Consider the following 17,245-nt stretch of genomic DNA (forward strand, 5'->3'; position numbering starts at 1 on the left):
TGCAGGTCAACTGGGCCACGTATGTCATTGCAGTTGATAACTGCACTTGTTGATTGATGTCTTTCGAAAGTTTACATCAAGAAAGTAACAATTGCTTTTCGAAAGACAGCTTGAAAGCTCCACCTATTGGTCCTACTTGGACCGACACACTCAAAGTGTGCATAAAAGCTGACGCATCAAATTTACTTTCCAGAGTACGGCCGAAGCCAAGTACTCGGTAATGTTCGTGATGAACATTTGGATCTACTGCCAATACCCAATACCCTCCATGCACAGTCGAAAACGATTGCTTTCTCTGCAGTCACCAAAGGCGAATATTACAACTGTTGTTGCCTCTTGAAATCAAGTGGCATTTCTCAGCCTATTACAAAAAGTATGTACTACCCGGACCCATCAACACAATCTGAGTGAATTACCAATTTTCCTAGCGTAAGAGATGGCACTACAGTAATGATACCAATAATAGTGTGCTCCGGGGAGACGGTCGATACAGATAAACATGACTTATGAATGGAATGCGGCAAGTTATAGAGGTGGCTGTTGAAGATGTGATTGTCTTGGTTATCAAGAGAATAGGATTGATTATTTCATTTAAATATGTTCCTCTTGGACGGATATCATGGTTTACGATGACCATGATGCTGATGCTTTCATTAAAAGGAAATACCTTGTGGTGAACAGCTTGCATATCTTATATTCCCCTTCGGTTGGTCGAAATTTGCATTTCCCCTGAAGGGGAGCTTGGGTGGAAGGAGTATATCGTTGTTATAGAAGAGGCAGCAGTGTTCTGTAGAAACATGTTGCTACCCAAGACTCTCTTTGCATCTTCACTTTTTCAAAAGTTTTATAACTTGGCCACAGCTGCTTTGTCATTTCCCTCTACATATAAATCATTGGTCATCAACAAACTTACCACGTATACACCTCACCTCTTTCATATTCAGAACATGTTTTTTGTGGTTTTCAATCCTAAGGTAAGAAATGAGTATCCACTGAAGGAGAAAATATCATCATTTGTATACTGTAAACTTTCGGAACTTAAGAGGAGAAGTTTGCCAATTTTAATGAAACTTTAATGAAATGCGAGCTATATCAGTGATAGAATTTACATTGAGTACAGCAAGAGACATTGCTTTAAATGAACTTTTGCTCCTTTATCTGATTTCCATTTACTCGTCTGCGTTCACTTGGAGCCTGACAGCAATTTCATACAAATTAGGTGTTTGGTTTATAGTCTCAAATAGCTCGTTTAGGCGTGGAAGGTAAGATGAGCAAAAAGTGATATCAAATATCTCGTCTGAATGAGGACGGGTAATTTAAGTACAGGCCAAACCTTAAACAAGGCAACTCGACGGTGAGTTTTGGTCGATATATCTCATATCTAGCTTCGACACTCGCCCGACAGAACGTGAGGGTAGACTGGCGGTGGCGTGAACATGACGGGAGCCAGGCGAGAAGCTGGCGGGTCACCTTCATATGCCTTCGCCATTGTCTTCTACTTGTTGCAGTCGTAACTACGTATATGAGATTGAGTTTTCAGCGTGTATCGCTGAACGCTTTCTGATGACGATTGCAGTGCTCCAATCATTGGCGACAACAAACTGTCTAATGTGCGGAAATTGTGCGTCCGCCTTTCATATGGAGATTGACCGCGTGGTCGATGTGGAACCAATTGACTGAGTTGACCAGGATAAATAGAAGCTCCTAACGCAATTTTTGGGACACTGACAAGGGTTGTCTAGCAGATGTAGCTTCCTAAACATGCCTCTGGCCTCATAAATACGAGGTTCAGCATGAATCTGTTGTAAGAACTTACTTGCAAGTGTGTCGCCCCTGAAATGACCTCAAATGGCAAAAGCGTCAAAATGAAAGATGTGATATTTTTTCATTTTTTCGACGGTACTGCCAGCCTCCTAGATATTGTTTCAGTCAGGCTACTGATATTGTTGTCTCTGCATGATCAATAAAGGAGAACTGCAAATTCTACTTGACTGTCTTGTTAGAATAGAACTTCATTTCTTTTGTGGAAATACTTGTGATGTTAAGAAATGAGTGAGACGTGTCGATAAATGGAGGACATCTGAACAGACTGCGTGACAGACACAAAGGAAGCCAGAATTTGGGTTTCTTTTTAATTATACAAAGACTGTCGTTATTGAAAAACCCGCTGGTGAGTTTAACATCACGAAATCACGTTGATAATGTATTATAAATTTAAAGCATGTCTTCTATTTTGAGAACGAATAATCAACGCACTCAATTGAAACTAAAACACCTATCATCGTCATAACCGGAAGTGAATTGACAGCCATAGTAACAAACAGGAAGTCGAATCAGTATGGTGTCATGGCGTCTGTGTCAGAATGACGTTGGCGGAATTTGCCATCCCCTCGAGTGCACTTCAGTAGCAATGGTATCTGAGACTGTGGTATTCACATTGCATCAAAAGAAACCATGTTGCGTGGTACAAATTTAAATTAGAATCGCTGAAATCAAGAATGTACAAACACTTCTGTTGCACTGCAGAGGGTATTTTTGCGCCATTGTAATCGCTTCGGGAAATGCTAGTAGCTCTTTCCGGTGTGTTCGTGCGAGAAGATTTTTGGGAGTCAACTCGAAAATCAATTGACAATCGCTTTCAAGAGCCATCCGAAGAACCTGATTTGCCAGCATTTATAGAACAGTCAGGTTGCTTTGTATCAAAGAATCATATCGACGACTGAGAGTAAATTTACTTTCGCACTGAGTCAATTATGCACTCTCCTCATGCACAGACGACACCGTGTAAAGAGAAGACCTTCGACAGATCGGTCCTTTGGCATCAAAGACAGCACAGTAATAATCACCATGGTCGTCTTCATCTGATGACATTGGGTAGTCGCCACATGAAGCACCAGGGCAGAAACATAACAAAACATGTCTCGCTAGTCTGTTATCATTAACTGACGTTATAAGGGGACAGGCTTTGCACCGTAACGATGTTTCTGATGTTCTTCTATCTAACTTTTTGCCGTATCAATCACCTGAACATGGCATGGACCAGTGGCCGCTTCCGAGTTGGGGTGAATTTGCATAATCGACCTTTGTTCTCCGGTGAGCGGCTGATTGGATGAAACAAACTACCGGATTTAACCGAGAAAAAAGTCTCATCGAGATTCCTGTGAGATGGCTAATTCGGTGTATTTCGTAAGAGCACACAGGACGACTTACAAATGATCGTTTTTTACAGTTAAAATCGAAATCCTTTTTTTACGCTTGGCTTAATCACCCTTCATTTGAAAAGAGTTGACACTGTCTAGAATGTGCTAGCCCCGGTCCGCCAGACGAATACAAAATAAGCAGACAGGATAAAAATGTTGCTGTTTTGAGTATTTCTCAACAGATGTGATAAAGATTGTTGTCCCACGTCTCCAATCACCCGTTGTTTTCCTCGTTTTAGGTTTATGACAAGCTCCATCTCCGGCGTTGTTAATTTTCCTCCTTTGGTAACCAACCCCTCTTTGGGCAAACTCATGGAGGTTAAGAACAATGCATAGATTGTAGAGAGTTGATCAGTTCACTGTCATCAACATACCTCATCATTATCAACCGTCTTCACGTTCTTCCATGACTCCTCTTTTCAGAATGTGTTACCTGTCGTCTAGTGGTAAAAAGCACAACAGGAAAAAAGCCAGACATGAAATTGATAACCCGGACGATTTCGTGGATGAATTACTTCGAAATTATAAAAGAACGAGACGACCTGGTAAGTAGACACAAATGTACCTTTTCCTAAAGCTTATCGGTCAAATATACTTTCCCGAGTAAGGCCGAAGTCGAGCACTAGGGAATGTTCGTAATGTTCAGTGGATACATCTGGATTCTGCATTCTGGATATTAGCTTGAATTATAATGTGAATCGTGTCTGAAATGTTTGGCACCTACCCTGAATTGCTTAAATGGTTGGCGTACTTCCGAATATTTCATAAAGTCATGTCCCGGCAGGCATGTCTGAAGACGTGTTCTAAACTTCTCAATTAGCTAGACGTGTCATCAGGGCATCATGTGCTCCATATTTACTACTTTAACAAGGGATTTGAATCATCCGAAATTACCGTCAATAATTTCTGCCCACGGGTGATTAAAATGTGCTAAACATATCAAGGCAGATGTATTCCGTCTTTTCCTTGATACACTTCTCTATAATAAGTTCACGTTTAACGGAGTGTAAACAACCTTGAACAGAATGTCTAAAGGCATATAAAACATTCTGCAAACTCACCAGTACATTATCTGGTACGCCGTCAGTGTCGACAGGCTATTTGGTAAAATGTGGTCGCAATGATGAGAGGATTACAGCGATTACTGGGACCTAAATGATGATCGATGATCGCGGTCATTATCAAAACCAACATGATAAGTGTGTTGAGCTTCTCAGGAAGACATATCGGTTAGAACAAGAATGCCTCATCCGTCAGCTCTATATAAAACATCGAGAACTATCAGAGTGTCGAGCAAACTCAATGTAGATTATCAAATGGCTCTATGGTCTTTGGTCTTGCTGGGTGATTCTCCGCGCCACAGGACGATCCCCACCATTCCCCAGCAATCGTTTCGCTCAGGAAACCAAGGCTATCACAAAAAGTAATCAAGCCGGTGATATCGGGCGAATCTTCCCGATATTGTATTGTCGATATGTCGTTCGTCTATCAGAATTTGCTTGGGCCATTTAATACGCCATGGTGTCTCCTAATCTTTTATCTGAGGAAAGGACATCGGGCTTCCGAGCTCGAGGATGGTTGGCTTCGGCATGGTTGGGTGCATATGAACCGCTGTTTGTCATCATTCACTGTGATTGGTCCTGGCATGGAAGCCACCAATTTTTTGCGACCTTCTTTTTATTTGCAATTTGCGAACTTTTCTGTCAATACGTATTCTGCCCAAACCGTTGTCGTTTACATTTCTGACAATAACTAGATATTTTTGTTTTTTTTAATTTACAGCTGAAAATTTAAGTATCAAGATAATTCTCCACGTAAACACATTAAGCTCAGTTAGCGAAATAACCATGGTAAGTAAATCCGTTTTGTTATAAAGTTTTTTATCAGATTTTAATCATTCTTACATGTAACGTTGGCTAAGAATCGTATTGGGATTTTCGTCCTGGGGTGGAAATGCACGGAACAGCACCAGCTGCCGACTGATAAATCTTGTCTTAATATGGGCTGATTGATCCAAACGCTTCGCCTTGATTAATCTTTTAAAAGCATTGTGATTAGCTATTGATAAATACTTGCCTGGGAATCTTTTAAACTGTTGCACCTTCTGTTGAGCTGGACAATTCATCAGACAACTAATCGTCAAGGAAAAAAAGTCGACGGGTATTTGTGACAAAAACGCTCCATCTTTCGAATGGCGGTGTTTTTTTTCATCACTTTCCTTTACTAGCTAACGACTCAGGATGGGGGTTTGATTATGATGTAAAGGCAGCTAATTGGATCCATCTTGAAGTACAAAGTGATCAATCGATGCAATAGGTAATTGAGATCGTAAATTTCGTATCTTGCCGGTGCATTTGATCTACAAAATACGGTATAGGAGTTTGAAATGTCTTAGGACATTCTGTCATCATAATAACCTGGCTCTAGAAGAAATAAATTCGGTCTCGTATACCCAACTACATTACATGTATTGTTACGTGTAATCAACCCTAGCTGCTGGCTACAGTGACCACTCCAATGGAATCCTGGCGAGTTGGTAAAAAGGAAACAAAAAATCAATGAATAGCTATCTAACAAATGCTAGCTACATCGTCTTCTAATTAAATCGAAACGCCTTGAGATGAAAGTCCATTGCAAGCAAGAGAAGCAAGACTAACATCCGCATATTGAATAATACAAAGAAGATGCCGTACGTGTATGTTGTTCAGGATCAATTTTAGGGCGGATTTAATTAGGTTTCGAACCCTTTGATCGTGCGGAATTGAATCGAGTCAGATGGGTTCGCATTCATTCTCTTCCTCAGATGACGGTGTAGGATACCGCGGCATATAGGCCAGGTAAAAGTAACAAACAGTTTCCCGTCCCAGCCTATTTTTCAAAATCGGTTCGGGGAGCACTTGTTGTTGTTGGCAGAAGAATCAACACGTACATTTCAAGAGAAAATAAGTCCGTACCACGACTTGCGGACAGATATCCCCCTCCAACACACACTTGAATGAACTAAAGGAAACCAGTGAGGTCGGGTGGAAAACACAAAAAATGAGATCAAATGTGTTTGTGTTTTCGTTTTTTTCCGCGGTTATACGCGCTGGATTCGGGAAGTAAAACCTTGAAAAAAGAGTGTCCAGCAAAAAAGTTCTCAATTTCCCCGAGGTCTTAGAAAACATTCTTTTAGTTGGATTGTTTTTCATAATCAGCATAGCAATGGGACGACCTTTTTTGTGTCAGTCTGCTGATAGCAATATGGATGAATACGCTGAACAACATTAGGATCAAACTCATGATCATTTATTTTGACGTTGTTCATGTTCACATCGTTGCTAATCGTTGCAGTCATTTGTTGTACAGGATGGTCCATAAAACAGTACTCTTGCAACACTCATTAAATTTAAAGACATGAAACTGACTGCGCCTGCGTAACCGAATACGAAATCTGGAAATTTCGTTCCAATTTCTGCCGATTGTGGCGCTGATTCAAAGTAATCAAAGTCAGTATTGAGCACAGCGCAATGGTTTGGTTTCTTCTTTTCACGCTATGTTAGTTTGGTTGGATATTTACTTCTGCAATCTAAAGATTTAGTCAGCCAAGTTAAGTTAGTTTATACCGTTCCATGTTTGTGAATATCCATGGTGTTTGTTACCCATACCATTACCTGATTCTGATTGCCTTCACTGGCATGTTTTATGCATCAAATTACCGAGATTGGCTGGAGGAAGCAAGACCCCAGACCTTCGATAATTTATTGACTAAACCAGAATATTCCCCGAAACTTGGTAACCGTTTGTATTCATGATGGATACATTGAATGGATACCTGTTGAACAATACCTTACCCGGCTTGGGTACGGGTAGCCATACTCATATATGAAAAGGATTTCGGTAATACGGGGGGAGGGGCGGTGGAATTATGCACCCGGTGGACCGGGTTCATAGAATGCCTCTAGACATCTCTCTCCGCCCGAGATTAGGTTTGAAAGGCTGTCTTTGTGACAAACATCATAAAGTGTTAGCCTTTTGGATTTGTTCAAAGGAGATCCTTGCAAATCTCGTCTAAGCCTTCTCCCGAATGTACCCACTGCAGAGATACTCAAAAGTAATTGCAAAATTGCAAAGTTTTGGTCCAGCAACAATCCTAATTAAAAAGATGGCAAAATAATCCAAAGTATCAGGCGATATACCCAACATGCCCAAGTGGCAAAAACGATATCCTTTATCCCCACTTACAGTTCAATGCAATGCATTAAGAAAAACAGGCCATCCATCGACTTACATCTCGATTTGGCAGATATAGCGGTAGGCTCTAACGTCGCTGTCACATTCCATTACACAGTGTCGAAACAATTACTTTTTGTTGGTAATATTGTGATGCTTCAGTGGTCTTGTTGGATCATAAGGGCATTTTTGGCCGATGGTTGTTAGATAATTTATATAAAAACTTGAACCCAACACGTCGGTTCCGCACTCATTCTAAAATTTGTGCAATTGGCCTGTCCATACAACGGGTGTTCCAGTGGCTTCAATATAACATAGATTCATCAGAAATGTTGGGTTAGTCCATCGCTATCTGCAGTTATAACTGCCGTCAAATCTTCGTCATCATGTCGAGGCAACTAAAACACAGTGCAATCCGTCAGATTTTGATAACAGTATTTGAAACTAGTATATGGAGGCGTCGTTAATATTTTCAGAACCATTAACAATTGAAAGCGCTTTCCGATAGAGAACATAATGGAATTTTAGCAGAAGGTTTGTAGGCTTGTCGTCAAAAAAGTTTGGAGCCGTTTTCACAAAAAACCGAAGTGTATAAATAAAACAAAGCTTTGTTTCAATGTCAGGAAATCTGTCCGCTGTTTTCACTTTGCTGCGATGAACTATTAGTTGGATGGGTACTGCGTCAAGCCACGACCGACAGACAATTGATTCTGGAGAATGCCTGTCCCCTGAAGCGGAAATAACCAATTCCACATCGGGAAAACTTTACTAAAATAACAATGTGGTCTAGTGAGATGGGCGATGATGGTAATTTTATTGGCAGTTTCTATTGCACATGAGCTTCTTTAACTTTTGAGAGCAACATTTTGTTGGGAATAACTTTGGAGTCAATATCGCCCGCACATCTAAAAATATTTTCTGAGGGCGTTCTGATGCCTTACGTCTAACGGAGTTATATATTCATAAGAACACGATAGCCGTGGGAACGATAAGTAAGGCGACTTAGGCACTTAAAAGCGATGGACTCTAGATACATCATCCCCAATTTTTATACTAATATACTAACATTCATTTATATGACATGGAATCATCATCTCAACGCATCTCACGTTTTCTACACTGTCACAAAAATACATTGGATCGGACGATCTCGAAATGGCAGATGCTTGACTGAATGCAAATGGGGCAGTAATGTCGGTAATTTTGCTTTGACCCCAACACTTCATCACAATCCTAGGGATATGCCACTTGCAGCATGCTTCATGACCAGCTTGAACGGTCAGGAAATTACCTTTTGCTTAAAAATATCGTTTTACAAACATTTGCTTTCTCCCTCTCCTGTTTTATTAGTCTCTTGTCAAGTATTGTTGATGAAACTGTTTGACATTTTTCCATGGAAGTAGACTATAGACAGGCTTTAGTGAATAATGGTCAAATTAATAAGAACCACGAAGTGCAGACCTTTTTGGCTTTGAAATTTTTCCTGAATTTTGAACTTATGAAAGATGAAAAACTTTCTAAGTCCAAATATTTTTTTTACCTGTTTTTTTTCTGCTCGAAAATAAGAAACATCATCAGCCCCAAACATTTTTCGAATTTTGAACCCGTTGATTAAATCCATGACTCCATGCCCCGGAACTTAAACCAATTTCCAAAGTGAAGTTTCTAGCCGACTGAGATAGCTAAGAAATGTACTTTACCCAATTTCTCGTGGACATCTTGCCAAATACTTCCCGCATCAGCTGCAACATTAATCTTTTGGCTACATCGGACAACATCGATGCGGCAAGTGAGCTTTGGGGGATTGATTATTGATGCAAATTATTGAAGGACAGTAGAACTTTTCATCAGCTAATCGACTGGTGTCTGACCTTCAGAGAGCTACATGTACTGTCCTCGGCTTTGCTCAAGGTTGGGCCATGGCCAAAATGGCATTTGTTACTTTATAAGTTGCAGAATTTCCAAAAGCAGGTGATGAGTTGTCATCTGACTTAAACTGCTCTCAGAAAATAATGTTCAGTTGATAGTTTGAACCCCCAAAACGCTCCCAAAGTGTCTTCTTGTGTTTAGGCAGGTTCTACCCATGTGGCAATGCATTACACAGTGGTTTTCGGCACACCATGCGATGACATATGGCACTGATAAAGTATATTTTGTTGATGAATTTCTCGAATGTACTTAAAACCAAGGCGTGTCATGAACTGCTTCCGTCTAAACGTCAAACACTGTCAATGCAGAAGGACTGCCGGAAGTTTTCCTTTGACTGAGAGTATCTTGACAAGACTAGATTGAGCTACATGTATATGCCTGCGTATACAGTATCTTCTTATACTAGATGAAACTGGCCCAGATCACACGAAGCTTCCGTCGATCACGTTTATGATCAGGATTTGTGACAGCAGGGCGGATGGTACTGAAATTATGAGGTATGAGAGCCTCATTACCATCAATATAAATTCCTTGCTCTTCCATCTGGGTTTTTTAAAGTGTCGAGGTCGACGACATACATCTATAATAAGAGAACAAACTGTCGTTTTGGTTGTCTGCTGGCATGGCTTTTGGCTGGCAAATGGTATCACATTGATCATTCACCTTCACATCGGGACGGACTAATAAGGTACTTCAAGCCGGTTATTGCATTGTCTTTTCAGGATTATAATATAGACATGTACTTCGACCAGGAATGGGTCGACCACCGCCTTGCTCACAACTGGACCACTCAGAGGATAACCATGGACAAGGAACGGGCTCAGACCCTCTGGCATCCAGACACATATTTTCTCAATGCCAAACACGGTCACGGCCACGACCTCGGTGCTAATGAATGTGCTTTCCTTTCGCCTGATGGTACAGTCAGGTATAGCCAAAGGTGGGTACCGTTTGAACCAATTGTATGACCTTTTGTATCGAGGTATAGCGGTTGCATAACAATATCAGCGGAATGTACAAAAGCTCATATGACATAGTGTATGCGCAACACAAACACAGGCATTTGGATAATGCTGTATTTCCTTGATCCAGATGGCTCATACAGCTTCATCCCTTAAAAGATTAAAACAGGCCTTGCAGCCGCATGTGCTATGCTTTCCTGTGAAATAAATCGGAACCTTTCGTAACAATAACAATTCTATCGACTCATAACTACATAATTCTACTGTCACATTTAATCAATCCGTCATTTTCCTCGAGATGAGTCCCGGCCACAAGGCCAAACTCGCCTTTCATCATAAGTTCTATAAGACAAGAGAGCAAGAATAATGAAAATCTTTATTATCTGCGAACAGATCAGATCGTAGCTAAATCGCGCTTCCCCTCTCGCTCCAGGCTGTTTAAGATACTATCCCAGAGGTCATTTTGTTCTTGGATTCATCACCGTCGTATTGGTTTTTACATTAGTCCTTTCTTTTTAAGGCGTCAGTCATCACGGCATCGACTTTGATTTATTTCGTTTGGCGAGGTTCATCATTCCGTCTTCTCGCTTTGTGTTAAACATTCAACGCGAAGCAGATTCGTCATTTCTTAATAATGTACTGCTAAAATCGAGAAGTCCGCTGGGCGTATTACTCGCCAAAATATCATAATATTTTATATCAAGGGATTTCAAGAATGGGCGTATTTCTGACAGAGAAAGCTAGCAAACTTGTTGATACATACTATCCGCGCTTAGCTGAAATTGCCAGGTTGTTTTTAGACATTCGTGTCCATTTCAGGGTATCCCTGGTTGTGTCGTGCTCCATGAATCTCCATTACTTTCCTATGGATGAACAAGACTGTAGTTTGATCATAGGAAGCTGTAAGTATGTCCAATGAAGCTTCGTGAGTATCAGTATAAGAATGAATTTCGCAGCTATAGGTGCTTGTACGGTAAGACGAAATCTCGCTTTCAACATGAAAAAAGCTGCAAAGTGCCAGAGACAACGTCATCCACGCACGGAGGCTGTCGGCCAAATCTTATTATTATTGATTTAGCACGGGGTTAATCCAATAACGATTTGCCCCCACTGTTTATCCTGCCCGAGGTCACACCTGACTCAAAAGACGCCAATTATCGATGATTTGATTGGTTTTATTGATATCAAGCACCAAATTTAGAGCCAGGACTTGCGCAACAAGAGGGCAGAATGGCATGCAGCGAGACTAATTGAAATTGCAAGCTCCACAGAGAAGTCACGGAGAGTCTTACGAAGGTGCTTTAGATCGCTGACTGGCGAGAGTGGAAGCATACCGAGTAAGGCCGAAGCTGAGCACTCGGGAATGTTCGTGATGTGCCTTTGGATCACCTAATAATGTACTCCAGTACACAACTGGAAGCGAGGCCATTCCCTGCAGGCACCGTATGGTACACTTCGAATGAAAGCTTCCAGAGATGTGATCTGAAATCAGTAAATATGATGTCCGGACGACAACGTCGGAACAAGACTCAATCACTGACCTCTTGACTGTATACCCAAGGGAAAATGAAACACCTTTGGTGGTTTCCCAGAAAAGCCTTTAGGTGTTACACGCCAGTGACTGAATGAACGTGATATAGCTGTCTGAATTACTTTCAAAGGTCATAACCAAACTATTTGAGGAGCCTGATTCTTTCCGTAGTCCATTCAGTCGCATCAGAAGTCCCATTGATTATCCGCTGAATCAATCAAGTACGTATCCATGCGTGCACCATCAGATTTACTAGAACTTAAAATGATGCATCATTCTACAAAATGACAACTGGGAGTACATCTTGGCTTCAAACCTCCTCACGCAAAATCAGCAGAGGTTGATTATTTCGCTGCGTCATCTTTCATTGTCATCAAAATTCCGCTGTGGTGCCGGAGATAATCTCAGCAAGTCGCAATGTTATCTTGGCATGTCCTCTCTCCCTCCGTAAACGACATGAAGCCGACTAGAACGCCTCGAGGGCTAATCAATCCATTGTCGGCGCGGGTAATCGTTGTTGAGAGTATTTGTCAATATCGCCTCCTCCCATGAGGTTGCTGTGTCAGCCTCTCGAAGGCTACGGCAGAGGATTTACGCGTCGAACCTTGACTGGAGAAAGTGATGATGCGGTGTGGAGGGGGAACAGGAATCGTTGATGCACCGTGGTGTGAAGCTGCGAAGTTGTTTGGGCTTGTTTTGTTCTTCCGCGGTAATTCCGGATGTGTTTCGATCTGTTTCGATCCAAGTTTCCTGCAATTTTGTCGCGAATACTACCATCAATATCGATAGGTGTTGCACTGATTCTGTCCGTTTCCGGTCCCCCTACTCGGTCACCAAACGTACGATCCTCAGCAACAGATAAGAGAGGGTGGGATTGTTTTTCAGGATAATATATTGATGATTAGGACAGTTGTAGACACATTTTCCCATGGGTTATCGATCTCTTCTAAATGAACGGTGGTTGGGGACAGTGAAAGGCAGTGCGAAGCGCGATGGCAAAGTGGAGGGCGTCCCACTTGTGATCGGAAGGTCGTGGGTTCGAGGCTCGTTCAATGTCGCTTGGTACTTTCAACTGGACTGATGTCACCGCGGTTTGGGCGGTCCGACTCGAGGCAAAGCCGGCTTTGAATTCTCTCCATGTGCCATTGGGCAGGCCCTGATGCATGTTGCAATGCGCAATCATGTGTACAACAACATTTTTCGTACCTCTTCTATTTCCAGATGGTCACCCTGCGAAGGAGATAAGTTATGGCTTTATAGCAAACGACTCCACCACGTTTGAAGAAAGCCTCATACTGCCAGATTTTGTCCTCGACACAGGACATGTTATTCAAAACCACCATTTCTGGGAGTTCCCTATCGGTAAGCAAAGATAGTTTTACAGTAAGGCCTGTAAGCTTAGTGTTTTGGGGAACAAACATAAAAAAAACTCGCTAGGAGTCTTATTTCCCTGAACAAGCTCGAGGGGATGCATTTTCAAAGTCACAATAACTTTGTTCAGAGTGTTCACGTATGTGGTAATGATGAATCAATCAATTAAATACGGTATTAGTGATTCTGGGGCGAGATACGTAAGATCCATGGTGTATGCGGATAATCGCTATTTTGAAAGGTAAAAACTGGAACGATTTTAGTGTCTTTTGCCCAGTGCCTCTGGTTGATTGATGAGCACTATCCTGTAAACACACGCCTTATCGTAAACATTACAGTATTCCCATGCTGAAAGCTTTTCGTAATTCATGAAACAAAGTAGGTTTTGCCAGTCCCTAAGGTTTTGGGTAGTCCTCGCGCGCCATCCTTTCCCATCGGCAAATCTTTCGCTTTTACCATTCGACCAGTGGGATAGCTGTGATGCAGGGATGGGTGGATGAGATAAAGGTATCTACCAAGTCGCATATTTCCGGCAGCATTTGCGGTCTGACAGGCATGAAATGATCACCGATTCGGCCTGTAACGGTCAGACGAGCTCTTGTAACATTGAAAAGCATGAACTGATGAGCCACTTAAAGTTGTTTTGCCTGATAATCCCGGTGATTAATCATTAACTCCAATTAAACAAACGGTGCGTGAAAATATGACAGCGAAATTGATGTCGGGCAATATATGAAGCTGTGTGCGAAAGATAAGATTGCATAGTTGCAATAAAGCAGGTGCTTAAAAGTATTCTGATGGGACTGGGTTGCAAACATTATTTATACATAATAAATGTGTTATGCACTTTTATCAAATCTCCTGTGATGATGGTCGGATACCCCATCCACAGAGGCACTGTTCGCAGTTTGATTATCAGTGGATGTTGGATTTTACGATTGATAGTTAACTTTACCAACCTCAATCAAAATGTTTGGCTTGTACCTGAAGTTATTCATACACGTATCTCGTTTGAAATTCTTTGTCTACTTAAACGAAGTGGACAAAGATGCTGACAACCTCATGAAATCATAGGCAGCATGAATTTCATATCGTTGAAATTTTGTTCAAACTGTTGCCCAGACATCCACCCTGGCTATCAGTTCAAACTTTTCCTCTTGCCAAACGATCATTATCATAAAGTGCGCAGATGATATATTAACTTATGTTTGCGCTCTTCGTAGATTATTTTGGAGTTGAGCCATCTGACTCAGTATGCAGTCCACATTCTCCCCTGACAGTCCAATTACTTAGCTCTGTGTCGATGAACACCTGAATTATGTCCTCGGTATAATAACTGTACCGTCAGGTATGAAAGATTTACACACGGACGTGATGTGTCTGTTGGTAATGGTTGATTAGTAATTCAGATATCCAATGTCGATATCTGCCTTTTTTCCGGTGGGGTGAAGTTATAAACTTATCATTGGGGTCGTCAGGTCTCGGCAGTATATAATACTGATGACATTAAAGGAGGCAATATCAAATCTTACCGCGATACTTACAATAAACAGAAGGTAGAATAATGCCTTTAGTGGTTCAGCAGCACTCAACAACTTAAGTGAGGGCCCGTTTGACCTCAGTAGTCTGGCGATCCACAATAATATTATATTCGATCATAAACATGAAACGCTGTCATGCATTTTGATTGGCTCTTGCCAGCGACAGTCCCTCTCCACCCAATCTGACCCAAGTCTGCTCAACCTGTCCCCGCTCTAGCTACATCTATCGAAAACAAACAAGTGTGACACGGGGTCTCCGTTAACTAGTGACCACTCGTTAGGGTGGCACTCTCTCATTAGGCAAATCTAAGTCATACAATTGTCAGACGATTGTTAACCAATCATTAGTTAGAAATCATATTATCCAAATGACGCAGAACCGCTGTCTGAATAAAGCTGAGTGATTCGAGAGCAAGCACAGTATTCCTCGGCGGCACATTTCCGGTTGAAATGTAAATCAGTGTTCGTCAAACAAGGTCTATATTGTTGTGTCTGCCAATCGTCGATAACTATTGATGGGCAACTGGTCAAGTAATTGGGTTACCCAGAATCACTCCGCCTGACGCTCGAGTGAGTGCATGTTCAATGCCCAATCTTCTTGCTCGAAGTTACCGCTGGCGGCAAGATGTAACAAAGTGACCTTAGCCCCTAATGATGCCGCTTACTGGCCTGACAAGGACAAGATGGTTTGCCATGATGACAACGCTGGAAGATAAGGCCATACGATGATGATGATGTTCTGTTCTCATATTTTTGAAAGCCATACCTCCGTAAGCCTATCAGTGTTCAAAACAGGATGGCCGGCACCAATGCACTGTCGCGATGATGTATATATCACTCGACGATTGTTCAGAATACCAACTGCAACTCATTCAATGAGAGCCGAATATCCCTTGCCTTAGGACTTTTTAAAACTGATTCGAGTCCCACTCACAGAATATTGAATTCGACATGCTTGTCAAAAAGATATGGGTCCTCGAGGTATGTATCTAATCAATTTAACTGCGGGATGGCGCAAATTGTCAAAAGAAGGGTTTGTCATGAACATGGTTATCAGGAACGTATTATGCATGGCAGTGTTTGACTCAATTGAAGAAAAATCGCTGAGGATTGGCGGACGCAACCAGTATATGATATGCTCTTTGTAACATCTTCATGGAAGAATCCCGGCAAACTGATAACAAGCCCATGAAATCGACGGAATCAAAGTAAAACGTATGTTCACTTGCATGCAGGAAACGACATACGCATTGAACGGAGCCTACTGACCGGCCGGATTACGTTAAAGCGCTCATATATTAAAATGATGATGTCATTTGAAAACCTTTTATGTGACCAAACTTTAAATTCGTTACCCTGCTGGATGACCTTTTATTAGTGTGTTATGTCAAATCGATCATTGCGACCATCGGATGGCCATTTACCATCACCTTCTCCTGTGATTATGCCGGTTAAAGCTATACGCGGCGTCAGATTGACTGTTAGTTCGTTGATCAGCATCAGATAAGCCAGCATGCTGTGTTACTTAAATTGCGCTGTCTCAAACACACGTGATCCATTAAGTTCAACGACTTCGTGATAAACTTACCGATAATTTTGGTTATTCACGTTAGACTACCTGGGGTTAGTGCGTGATGTGTCTGTCTGAGGACCTTTATGCTCTGATGAGCGATATGGTTGATGCAGGAACTCTCAGTACATTTTCCTTGAATCTCTATCTGTTTTATCCTTCGGTAATACAGATAATTAGTCTTTCCCCATCTTTCCCTTTCATGACCACCGTAATGAAAAGATCGTACATCAATCTAAAATTACTATCAGGCAACGAAAATAAAAATATTATTGGAATAACCGAGGCACAAAGGCGTGCAGATACCTCAAATACCAAATCAACAAATTGAAAAACCACTCAAAAGCTTTGTAAACGGCATAAGATGATAGGTCTTTCGGAGAGGCAATAAATATTGGTGAAAAATTTAACCATGCAGCTATTTCCTTGATGCATTCCTTACTGATCACTTTTACGGTCGTCTACTGAAGGTAGGAACTGCGGCTCGAGCTAAACTGAATAGAAGCGTTCAAAACATTTGATCAACTCGCTTCAAGTATCTTGGTCAGACATCTTCAAATATTTTGCATGTATTTTCTAGCGCTTTAAGTTGAAAACGAGTCGTTGTATGAAATACGTCCATGCAAATCAAGGCTAATCTTTGTAACCCCAATTTGTTTCACTATTCCACTGAGAGGTAAATGGTTTGCGGTCAGAAGGTTTTTTTTCTCGTCCTACGTCCCCCCTTACAACACTGTAATCATGGAAATGAACAGCCTCTAACTATATCGGTTGAGTTATTTGTGAAGCTTACGGGCATGTATGATCATGTCCATCAGCCAATCTGCAAAATGGCATTCACAACAATGCGAACTGACTAGAAAAAAACTCCTCATGGAATGCTGACAGGAAATGCGCAAATTGAAGAGTCCGACCTGCTCCGATGTACC

General features: G+C 41.5%; 1 protein-coding gene across 9 annotated transcripts in view; it reads left to right on the forward strand.

The window, feature by feature from the left end:
• The window catches only part of LOC135493291 (glycine receptor subunit alpha-2-like), a 53,095-nt gene that overhangs the window by 28,893 nt on the left and 6,957 nt on the right, over positions 1-17,245 (forward strand). For all 9 annotated transcript variants that reach the window (XM_064780510.1, XM_064780516.1, XM_064780517.1 and 6 more), the window contains 5 exons: positions 3,624-3,745; positions 4,983-5,050; positions 10,064-10,281; positions 11,123-11,205; positions 13,056-13,196. In XM_064780510.1, the coding sequence (XP_064636580.1) occupies positions 3,624-3,745; positions 4,983-5,050; positions 10,064-10,281; positions 11,123-11,205; positions 13,056-13,196 (632 nt within the window). The remainder of the gene's footprint in view (positions 1-3,623; positions 3,746-4,982; positions 5,051-10,063; positions 10,282-11,122; positions 11,206-13,055; positions 13,197-17,245) is intronic.

Source organism: Lineus longissimus, chromosome 9 (assembly GCF_910592395.1).
Source record: "Lineus longissimus chromosome 9, tnLinLong1.2, whole genome shotgun sequence".
NCBI lineage: Eukaryota > Metazoa > Nemertea > Pilidiophora > Heteronemertea > Lineidae > Lineus > Lineus longissimus.